This window comes from Setaria italica, chromosome I, assembly GCF_000263155.2.
Source record: "Setaria italica strain Yugu1 chromosome I, Setaria_italica_v2.0, whole genome shotgun sequence".
NCBI classification, from domain to species: domain Eukaryota; kingdom Viridiplantae; phylum Streptophyta; class Magnoliopsida; order Poales; family Poaceae; genus Setaria; species Setaria italica.
The window spans coordinates 1,386,402-1,398,085 of record NC_028450.1 but is presented as its reverse complement, the minus strand read 5'-3'; the positions used below and the strand labels follow the sequence as shown (position 1 = coordinate 1,398,085).

Sequence of the window (11,684 nt, the reverse complement as noted above, 5' to 3'; positions counted from 1 at the left end):
CACGGGCGAGACTACTCTGGATTGGGGCAGCGGACACGCATCCAAATCCTGGGTGGTGTCGCACGCCAAGCACGGTGCGGCACCGCCGCAGATAATTTTATCCCTATTAAATATAGGTTAATTACAAAATCAATTGCATAAATGAAGGCTAATTCACGGGACAAATCTATTAAGCCTAATCAGTCCATGATTTGACCATGTGATGCTACAGTAAATACTTATTGGGCTTAATAGATTCGTTTCGCGAATTAATCACGACTTATGCAATTAGCATATAGAATTAGTTTACGTTCGTTTCTTCCAATTGGTATTCGAAATCTGACTTGACTTGAATAAAAAATTAGTCCGCGATCCAAAATTGTCCGCGGATCCAAAGAGAGGAATCAACAGGAGCAGAGCAGAGCTGAAGAAGATACACTGACCTGTCAGAGTCAGTCACTACAGCACCAGACCAGAGTCAAAGCCGGTATCCAACAACTTCCCAGAAAAAAAAAAAGCCGGTATCCAACGGCAGATTCTAACGGCCAGGATTGCACGAGCGGCCGCCCCTGCCCATTCACTCACCCCTTTCCTCTTCGGCTAGGGCCTGTTTGGCTCACCGGTGTTAAAGTTTAACACCCGTCACATCGGATGTTTGAATGCTAATTAGGAGTATTAAACATAGGTTAATTACAAAACTAATTGCATAGATGGAGTGTAATTCGCGAGACGAATCTATTAAGCCTAATTAGTACATGATTTGACAATGTGGTGCTACAGTAACCATTTGCTAATGATGGATTAATTAGGCTTAATAGATTCGTCTCGCGAATTAGCATAGGGTTCTGCAATTAGTTTTATAATTAGCTCATATTTAGTTCTCCTAATTAGCATCCGAACATTTAATGTGACACTGTTAAAGTTTAACACCTCGTATCCAAACACCCCCTCAGCTCGAGTCCTCCACTCCTCCCCCACAAAAGCAGAGACGCGTCCGACGCCGCCACCAACCCCCAGCCTGCAGCCCCGCTCCATTCCACCGCCATAGCCGCAGGAAAATATCAAATCGGCGCCGCCAGGAGCCACAGAAAGGGTTTCCCCGCGCAGAATCCTCCGAATTCCTCACTCCGGCGCCGCCCCGGGGCCCGGATTTAGGGTTTATGCATGGCGTCGGACCCTCCCGGCGACGGCGACGGCGGGGAGGAGCCGACGCCGGGCCCCGCCCCGGCCGCGGAGGCGCCGGCTGCTCCCGCCGCTCCCGCCATGCGGCGCTGGCCCGCGGAGATCAAGGTCTACGCCCGCAAGTACCCCCGCAAAAACCCTAAACCTCCTCCTCCCGAACCAGCCCCCGCCCCCTCCTCAGCTCCCGCTCCCGCTCCCGCCCCCGCCCCCGACCCTAACCCTAATCCCCTTTCCGAAACCCTATCTTCGATTCGCCGCTCCATCCGCCGCGCGGAGGCCGGGGGAGCTGCTGCGCGGCCCGATCCGGTCGCGGCTGCCTCGACCCTCGCCCCAGCGAGGCCTGGGGGACGCGGTGCCGCTTCCGGGGACCCCTCGTCGGGGAAGGACCGGGATAGCAGCGGCGGCGGCGGCGTTCCCAACGGCCACGGCGACGACCGGGCGGCTGAGAAGGCACGGAAGCGCAGGGTGAGGAGCGAGCTGCGGCGGCGGCTGGCGGGGGAGCTCGACCAGGTGCGCGTGCTCTCCAGGCGCCTCAAGGAGGCTGCCGAGACCCTGGCGCAGCAGGAGGCTTCCGCGCCCGCGTCTTTGCCCCTGGTGGTGGTGCCGCAGCACCAGGTGGTGGACGTTGGGTATCCGCAGCAGCCGCAGTTCTCCGCCGGTGATATGGTGACACACATGTCAGCGCAACTCACTCCTGTGGTTCCACCTGTCCGCTCGCTGCTCCCGCGCAGACCGCTAACCGTTTCGGTCGTTCATAATGAAGCCTTTGAGAAGGAGAAACGGACGCCAAAGGCCAATCAATTGTACCAGAACTCCGAGTTTTTGCTCGCTAAGGATAGGATCCCGGCCTCAGATTCACATGGGCGCAAGAAATCCAAGCACCACAAGAAGAAGCACAGGTCCCAAGAATCTCGTGGCGCAGACTTTGATGCTGAGCGGAGGTTGTACTCTCATGCATTCAAGAAGTCCTCATCTCTTCTGAGCCGACTAATGAAGCACAAGTTTGGGTGGGTGTTCAACAAGCCTGTCGATCCAGTTGCTCTTGGTTTGCATGACTATTTCACAATTATTAAGCACCCGATGGATCTTGGCACGATAAGGGCACGGCTCAGCCATGGGCAGTACAGGAACCCAAAGGAATTTGCGGACGATGTGCGGCTCACTTTCCATAATGCAATGACATATAACCCCAAGGGACAGGATGTGCATTTCATGGCAGAGCAGTTGTCAGGAATCTTTGAGGCACAGTGGCCTGAGATTGAGGCTGAGGTTAATTATCTCGCATCGTGTCCTCCATTGCCAAAGAAGTTTCCACCTCCACCGATTGACCTGCGCTTCCTAGAGAGGTCAGATTCCATGAGACGCCAGATGGCGTTGGACTCTTCAAGGCCAATCAGTCATACTCCCACATATTCCCGGACTCCATCGATGAAGAAACCAAGGGCAAAGGATCCAAATAAGAGGGACATGACAATAGATGAGAAGCGTAAGCTTAGCGAGAACCTCCAGAATTTGCCTCCAGAGAAGCTTGACGCCGTTGTACAAGTCATTAAGAATAAGAATCTATCAGTCAGGCAGCATGATGATGAGATTGAGGTTGAAATTGATAGCATGGATGCTGAGACACTTTGGGAGCTTGACAGGTTTGTGGCTAACTACAAGAAGAACCTGAGTAAGCAAAAGAGAAAGGCTGAGCGTGCAATGCTTGCCAGACAAGATGCAGAGTTGCGTGCACAGCACTCTATACAGCAACCGCAACAACTGCAACAACCGCAACCAGTATGAGCACTCCACTATTCACTTTTAGCAATTGTAATACTCTTTTAAGCAAAACTATAATCAATACTGAAAACTATTGTTTCATGCTTTGCAGACCCAAGTCACCCAAGAACCCAATGTTGGTGAAAAATCTCCGAAGCAAATGGAGAAAGGTTGGTTATATTTTCTACTTCATCTTAGAAGCACATTACAAGTAAGGGAATGAATTTAAAATTTTCGTCGCAAACAGATTCGACGGCAGGCGAGCAACTGGCAGCGTCTGTGCCAGAGCAAAATGATGAGAATAGACAAAACGCGAGTAGTTCAAGCAATTCAAGCAGCTCCAGCAGTGATTCAGGATCATCTTCTAGTGGTAATACTTCCCTCAACTTCCCTTGCATTACTAGTAATTATATGTACGGACAACATAGTAGCCTGATCATCTACCATTCTTTTCTCAGACTCAGACAGTGATAGCTCCTCTTCAGATGGATCTGATGCTGGCAATTCTTCTTGAGATATAGGTGAGTTTCAATACGAAGATTTTATGCTGTTACCATTGTACATATTTAGCTTTCATGAAGTAGACTTGTTGCAAATAATATGGAAAGTGGCGAGTAGTATCCATGCTATGTTGTGTGGGAACTCTTAGATGTTATGCTTTTGAATTTTTTACACTTCATGCCAAATAAACAATCTTTATAGTCACTAGCATGCATGTTGCAATATTTGTGGTTAATTGCCATGTTCTAGAACTTTTACTGGTAGTTGTACAGTTTTCTACCCGGCTATTCGGTTACATGGGATGTCGAAGGGATGATTTGTTGTGTGCTACTAAGTATGAGGTCGTACTGGATTACTATGTTATGAAATTGCATTAGGAAATTAGATCCATAATAGAGAGAACCATGAGGTGTGAAGAAGATTTTTTTTTTTTTTTAAAAAAAGCTGAGTCCTGACACAGACCTTGGTGTCCTAAAATTTCATGCTTGTGTGTATATGACTGTGAAGTTTATTAATTGGAAGGATAATTTTTTCCCCAAAATGAATTAGCTCATTTATTCAGTTCACCTGATTCAGAAAAAGTTCCTAAAAAGATAGTTTATGTTTGTTAGGTTTTCTGGAAGTTAGTTTCCTTAATTGTTGAGGGCCACTTTGTTAGATGGTGATCCGTATTTTCATGGCCAAGCAATGGAATAGGAAACTGTTTCAGATGCTTCGTTATCTTTTACATCTACCCCTGTGTCATGGCCTCATGGGCAGTTGGCTGGCCTTATGGGCAGATCACTGGTATTGCAGGCCCATTAGGGTAAGGGTAGAGATATGAAAGGATATCTTGCTTAGGCTCAATTAAGCATCTTTATATAAAGAGAGGAGATGCATCAATCACAGGCAAGCAAGAAGTAAATCAATCTATTATCCCAAGTGCCTTCCCTTACCCCTGCCCTTGTGCGACTGCCCTTTACTTGTCCTCACCGGAGGCGGCAGCCGCACCACAAGAACAGGGGTAAGAGAAGGGGATTGGGATAATAGATTGATTTACTTCTTGCTTACCTTTGATTGATACATCTCGTTCTCTCTTTATATAGATATTTGCGCCTAAGCAAGATATCCAATCCCATCTTGACCCTTAACCCTAATGGGCCTGCCATACCGCAGATCCGTTCATAAGACCCAGCTGACTGCCCATGATACCCTGTTTGTTCACATATAGCCTCAGCCTTGTACACCATAAAGGCCAATGTGACTGACTTATGAATGATGAATGATATCCTTGGCTGTAAGGTCTTGCCCATGAATTTTGGGTTCCATTACACTAGTTTCAAGACAATGCTTGAAAGTTAGTGTTCAATTTAGCAGGCTTCTTGCTAAAGTTGATAAGCCTGGCACAGAAGCTGGGGATTATTTTATGGTCATAGCATGGGAGCAAGCACCATGGTTGCCCTCTTGGCAGTTGGCGCTACTAGCCAGTAGCCAGGCTGTGTTATTGTGTTGTGGCCAACGTGGCAGATGCATCCCTTTTTTTCAAGACCAGTGGTATATGCATGCCTTATTGGTAATTTGTCATATTTATGGCAACATTGTTGCACCACGTGGTCTCAAGCGTTACGTTTTGCGTTGTTTCCCTGTTTTACCTGTTGTTAGCAAACCTTTGCTCTGTTGCCATTATCATACCTACCGAATACATCCATGGATTCCATCCCAGCCTGTATTAGTTTCTTGTAGGCTTGGCTTAGAACTTTGTATTGACAGCAAGATCAAGAGCCTCCTCACCCACAGATCATTGAGTTAGTGTATCCCCTTACCCATAACCCTGGCAGTAGGCACAAAACAGTTGACTCTTATTATATTAGATTAATAAACGATAAACACATGTAAGCAGCTGCATCATCCTCATTCTAGAGAACCATCCAGTGGCTCTTTTTATTCGAAGTAGCTGATATCAGGCTAAGCCTCTGAGCTGGCATTACCTTAGAGTTTAGACATCTTTTGTATGCTTTTACAGAAGGTATTAATTTAGTTTTTAGGATGCGGTCATAGTATACCTTCCTGGATGGGCAAATGCACTGTGTTTAAGGGACAAAATATGTTATGGGATGTTACCAATTATACTGTGTAACAGAGCACTTTTGGTTTGTGTATTTTTCTTAAATAAAATCTTTCAGAAGTGAAAACTTGCTTAATTTAGTTGTTGTAAGGAAATTTCTTGGCAAATGGATTTTTGTGACTGTTCTTTGTTTGGGACTTGAGACATCTGTAGGAGAGGTTCTTCCTGTTTTCAGGAATTGAGCAACATGATTTGCTTTAACAAAAATGGACCTTTCAGATCCCTTCTTTTTGTGGGATATACACTCTTTGTGATGGCTGAGCCTATTTTGCAAGGATGGCCCACTAAGGTTCTGTTTGATATTATGGTGACATCTCCAAAAACGATCTCTTTGTAATTTTTTGATTTGCTAGCCTTTTCTGTGTGTGTGTTGGGGGGGGGGGGGGGTCATAGCTTCAAAACCCTAGTGCAGTTGACAAAGATTCCGCCAAGTAGGTAGTAATTAGAGCAACTCCAACAGATTGAGAAAACCAATCCCCTTTCCCTATAATCTGACATAAAGGGGGATTGGGAGAGAAAAAACCCTCTCCAACAGATTGAGAAAACAATCCCCTTTCCCTATAATTTTTTTCTCAATTGAGCAAAATCATCTCCCAATCCCCTTTAGAAAGGGGACTCAACACCCTCTCCCCTTTCCTCTTTTTTCTCCCTGCGTGTCATCTCTTGCCCATGCGAATCCTCTTCTCGCCCGGCCTCCGCGCGGCACGCGGCGGCCGATGAGCCACCGAAGCCATCCCCGCGCCACCACCAAGCACCCTCCCGCGCCGTCACCGGGCCAGCCCCGTGCCGCCACTGGGCAGCCCCCCGCCGCCATCACATCCCGCCGTGAGATGTCCGTGCCGTCCCTCGCGCCAGCCGCCCCGTCCTGCATGTCGGCATCCCGCCGCGCTGGCGGGCTGGGCCGCCGCCCCGCCCTATTGCGCCCCGCCATGGCTTCTCCCTCCCTGCCTTGGCTCGCCAGCCTGCCGACCCCCTCCCTCAATCACCGGGGCTGCTAAGACGGGCAGCAAATGGAGGACGCGCTGGCTGAGGGCCACCACCACGCATCATCACACATGCCGCTGGGGGCGCCGCTCAACCCTCGTTGCTAGGCATCCACGGCAACCGGCCCTTCTACGCACGGGAAAGAGGGAGAAGCAAGAAGAAACAATTGACCCACTGATGGGTGGGCCCCACATGTCAGAGGAGATAGAAAGGGAAAGGGGAAAGGAGATCTGCTGGAGTACCTCTCCCCAGTATCATCAAATTGTGAAAGGGGATTCCCCTATACCAGAAATAAAGGGAAAGGGGATTCTCAATCTGTTGGAGTTGCTCTTAGATCCCTTGCACAACACACGCATCAATCGCAAAACTAGCCAAATTAACTTGGAGATGGCTGATCCCTTCTAGTGCCAAATAAGATAAGCACACCTGCTAGCCATGTTGGTTCTGAAGTGTCAACATTGTGATTTGAATAAGATGTATGTTTCCATGGATAGCTTGTCGTTTATGGAGATGGAATAAGCAGTTTTTCTCAGCAAAACATGTTTGGATGTTTGTGTAGTTGATGTCATCATTTCTTACATAGTGTAATAGAAATGCATAACATTATTATTGTCATAAGCAATTTGAGGATCTAAATCTTTTCTGGGATAGCTGGGTGACTCCATACAGATATGGCAATTGTTGTCTATCATAGACCCGAGCAAGTGCTTGCACATCTTAACATTTCGTGTCAACATCTTGACAGTTTGTCTCAACCCATATATTGTGTCTCCAGAGGTGGACTACGAATATAGATGTTTTCAGGGCCAATGCTGTAATGGAACAAAGTTCACCCTGTCATTTTCTTGTACATTTTACAGGGTGGATCGTTGGATCATTGCTAATGTTCTATGCAATGATTTTTTTTTCCTCACATGATCTATTTAGCTTTTTTGTGCAATGTTTTTACTAATTTCCTGAGGTCATTCCTATTATAATGTGGGTTACCTTGTTTTGGTTTGCAGGTTCAGAAGTTGGAGTAGACAGTAACTGTCTAATTGTATTTGACATGACAATGGCTCCGTAAGATTGTACATGTTTACCTTGTCTGGCTTAGGAAAACCCCCTGTATTTTAAGTAGCATTGTATCTGGATTCACCCGCTGAAGGCAGTAACTTGTAGGTTCCGGGGTGTACCGCCTAATAAGACTGGGCTTGTTGCTGACACTCCTTGTCTCTGTACACAGTGTTGTTGCTAGGAGCCCCCTGGTTGGCTCAGTAGACTGTACATTAATCGTGTTTAGCTGTGTCGATTGCAGTATGTAGGATTGTGATTGCTGTATGCATTGACAAGCCATTGTTTTCTTCCTTTGTGAACTGGAAAAAAAAAAGATGACAAGCCATATTGCCACCCTGTTCGCCTTTTTCGCTGCCGCCATCTTCTGTACAATACCAGGTAATGTTCAGCGCCTAGTTCATCTGATTGACGTGCTGTGATTTCGGTATCTTATCCCGGTTGATTTTATGTTGATGCACTTGATGTTGGCATCATGGTCCAGTTTTATGCTCCGGAGTGATGAGTGTTTTGCTTGGAAGATGATGTGTGATGATGGTTCAGCTTTTTGGTTGGGTAGCCGAGTGGCTTCCTATCCCTGGTCATGATGACCTGTTGGTGCCCTATGAATCGGATTCGTTTGTGATGGCTACCCGTCCTTCCGATAATATTCTCCTGCGCCCTTGTGCTGTTGCTTTTGGTTCGTCGAGGAGGTGGCTGGCGACTTGCGTGTGCAGGAACTGTTTGGTCATCTGGTGTGATGAATATGCGTAAAGGCTGGGCTGCAGCCTGCAGCTGCCAAGCCCAACTGCCCAAGATGGCAGGTGGTTGATCTTAGGAAGAGTACAGGTAGCTCTCCCTGTATTTTAAGGTCTCTTTAGAGGCTGGGGACAAGGCTCTATTTCGGTCCGAGCAAACCAACCCGATTCGTCCCCCCTTTTCCCTTTTTATGTTTAGATCCATGGGTTAACGTTTAGTTCGGATTACACGTCGGGATGTTCGATGCTAATTAGAAGTATTAAACATAGGTTAATGATAAAAATAATTGCATAAATGAGTGTTAATTCACGAGACGAATTTATTAAGCCTAATTAATCCATGAGTAACACATGTTTACTGTAGCATCATGTGTGGTAATCATAGATTAATTAGGTTTAATAGATTCATCTCGCGAATTAGCTCTATTTATATAATTATTTTTATCATTTACCTATGTTTAATATTTATAATTGGTATTCAAATATCGATAGTGCGCTGCCCTGCTACATTTTGCGAGCATCGGGAGATGCTAGCTTGTCACATGGCCTTGGATTCTGCGGGGAAGCAGGAAGCTTCTGGTGACCTGTTAACGGGGCCGGGTATTATGATGCGAAAGGAAAAAAAAGATGTGCAGGCAAATGACGCAGAACCGTCCAAAGGTGTGGATAGGTCTGCACATGTACTCTGGATTTGCGGTGCGGATTCTTGCCCAGTAGCAAGGAGCTGGGGCTCGCCTTCCCGTATAACACGGAACACGGCCCTCCCATCGAAGAGTCCATTGCATAAGAATTTCAAAGCACATTCTTTTTTTAAAAAAAAGCACTTTGTACGATGGATTCAATCCGTTGCTCCAAATTCTTTTGTTGGAAAAATTTTCTATGACAATTGAATCTTTGCAAATTCCTCTGTTTTCCCTCCATTAAAAGAGAGCCTAAAGCTTGTGACCCAATTCCCACTTACTATGGATTGATTCGCCATCAAATTTTTCCTATCTTCCTACCATCCAGGTTAGGGTGATTAGGATGGGAGGTATGATTGTGCACTCTAACCATTCAAGTCCGAGTCCCCTCTTGCTCAAATTTAGGTGATTATTTCTTTTTCTTAATAAAAAAATCGTCTAGTTTCTTTTAGGTTGATCTATTTTTTTTATGTTTGTAGAGAGAGGTCGAGCTCCACTTTCAAAACACACTAGAACAGAAGCAAAATCCGAGAAACTTTCCAAGCTAGCTACCAAAGACTCCAAAGTTCCCCTTCCATCCATGTACCACATAATAGAGGATACGATGGCCATGTATCAACATGCAGAGTTTCCCAAAAGGTTGCGGTCTCAGTCTGCCATATCATTTTTTAAATTCATGCATTTGCCTTAGCCGCCATGCTCCATGCCTCAATCATTTGACCACGCCGCTGCTGTGTAACACCATTATTATGACTACTAGATTAGGCTTTGTACTAGCTTTATTTATCTTGAAAAAACGAAAAAGAAACAAGCGCTGCACATGGAAGCACCAATTGGGCAAAAAAGAAAAGAAAAGGAAACTCGACGTGCATTTGCTAACGACCTGACAACAATGTTCTGGGAGGAAGAAAAACCACTCCACTGACTCTCCGGGGGCTTTTTTATGGTTGGACCAACTCGGTTTGGACGGGTTCGGTGCTGGCTGCTGACCCCTCACCAAACCACTACTACTCATTGATTTTGTGAAGGATTTGGACGCTCGGATTACATGAAAAATAATCTCTCACATGGGGACTAATTCTTTTGGTAGTGTACTGTGGCTGCTGACTCGGTGGCCTGGCCCATGTTATGGTAGAGAGAGTGGGATGATAGCTGGGAAAGAATCGCCTCACCAAAAAAATTTCAACCGACAAAACTTGCTCTTGACTCTTCTAGTCTTGTGTGTTTTAAAAAATTTATTCATGAACTGTCACTGTTTTTTGTAGTAGCTTTGGTTCCTTTTCGTTTTCAAAAAGAAACTGTTGTTTTCGTGTTTGGTAGCACGTTGTGTTTGTATCCTTTTTTTTTTCCGGCTAGTACTGAATATGATTAGACTTGACCATTGCAAACAAAAATAGTGTTGTGGTCAGTGTTACTTTTCAGTGAGAAACAGAAAGCACAAGTTATTTGTCAGACTAATGTAACAACGAGGTGTAATGTTACCAGAGCACCTTGACCAATTATAACGTGTTGGCCAAATACAATGCAACCGAACTCGATAATGGATTGGTCTATCGACCAGAACTATCAACCAGGTATCTTGTATCGCTTAATAAGTCAGTGACTCTCTAAGGTTGTTTGATCCATGGAAGCCTCTTGTCTCTTTTACTCTTTCACAACTAGAGTATGTTTGATTGGATGGGATCACCCCATCAATGTACCACCATGCCCCCTTCATTTCCACCGTTTCCCTTCATTTTCACACCTCCACACCCACACGTGTCTCTCACCTATTAGTCGATTCACCGAAGCCTCACTTGCTAGCTAGCCACTCTCACTCGATACGAATCCACCCTCCTTCCCATTTTTCACTTCATTAGCACTCCAACAACTACCAAACCTAAATCATAATCATCATTCTCCATGCTAGTAGAGTAAATACTCCCTCTGTTCAAAAATATAACTACGTTTAGTTTTATTATAAGTCAAACCTTTTCAACTTTGCCTACGAATACCAAAAATTTTGTAAAGATTGACAACATAAACTGATGTTAGTAAATTCATTATGAAATCAACCAATAATATACTCCCCCTTTTCAAATTATATAGGTCGTTTTGGATTTTCTAGGTTCATAGATATTATTATGCATCTAGACATATATTATATCTAGGTGCATAGCAATATGCACCTAAAAAAGTCAAAACAACCTATAATTTGGGACGGATGGAGTATAACTTTTCCTATTTTTTGAAATAAATTATTTTTAGAGATATTATTGTTCAAAGTTGTAAATATTTGACTTAAGATAAATCTAAACCTAGCTATATTTTGGAACGGAGAAAATAGATCAATTTGTAAAATAGAATTTCATGTCATTACTTATATGCAGTCTAATAAACATTAAAAAAAGTCTCAAAGTTTATGAAGAAAGGATTGGGTTTTTTTTAACCGACAGCAAGAGATTTACCAAATTTTTATTAGAATAAGAAACTAAAATAAAAGAACAAAAACCAATACAACCAACTCACTGACCAAAGGATGAAATTATGTGGTAAAAATACAGATGTAGTATAAATGAAGCAGGCCCCAGATCTGCATACCATTTCAAGGGTTTCCATGAGGCAACGAAGGAAACATAAATAATGGACAAGAAAACTATGAATTCCATAATAATATAGTATTACCATCAATTTCTGAGGGAGCTCTAGTTAGCTTTTAGTTTT

General features: G+C 44.7%; 1 protein-coding gene across 1 annotated transcript; it reads left to right on the top strand.

Moving 5' to 3' along the window:
• The first annotated feature begins 983 nt into the window (after positions 1-983).
• On the top strand, positions 984-7,903 carry LOC101777325 (transcription factor GTE4). Its single transcript, XM_004951251.4, has 5 exons — positions 984-2,940; positions 3,035-3,092; positions 3,170-3,292; positions 3,381-3,443; positions 7,516-7,903. Exons 1-4 carry the CDS (start codon positions 1,144-1,146, stop codon positions 3,434-3,436), a joined length of 2,034 nt encoding a protein of 677 aa, XP_004951308.1. The 5' UTR covers positions 984-1,143; the 3' UTR covers positions 3,437-3,443; positions 7,516-7,903.
• The last annotated feature ends 3,781 nt before the right edge of the window (positions 7,904-11,684 follow it).

Bases quoted from the DNA above. Each gene is read 5' to 3' on its own strand.
- LOC101777325 (XM_004951251.4), top strand. From the start codon at position 1,144: ATGGCGTCGGACCCTCCCGGCGACGGCGACGGCGGGGAGGAGCCGACG. The intron at 2,941-3,034 runs GTATGAGCACTC...CATGCTTTGCAG, and splicing joins AACTGCAACAACCGCAACCA to ACCCAAGTCACCCAAGAACC. The intron at 3,293-3,380 runs GTAATACTTCCC...TTCTTTTCTCAG, and splicing joins TTCAGGATCATCTTCTAGTG to ACTCAGACAGTGATAGCTCC.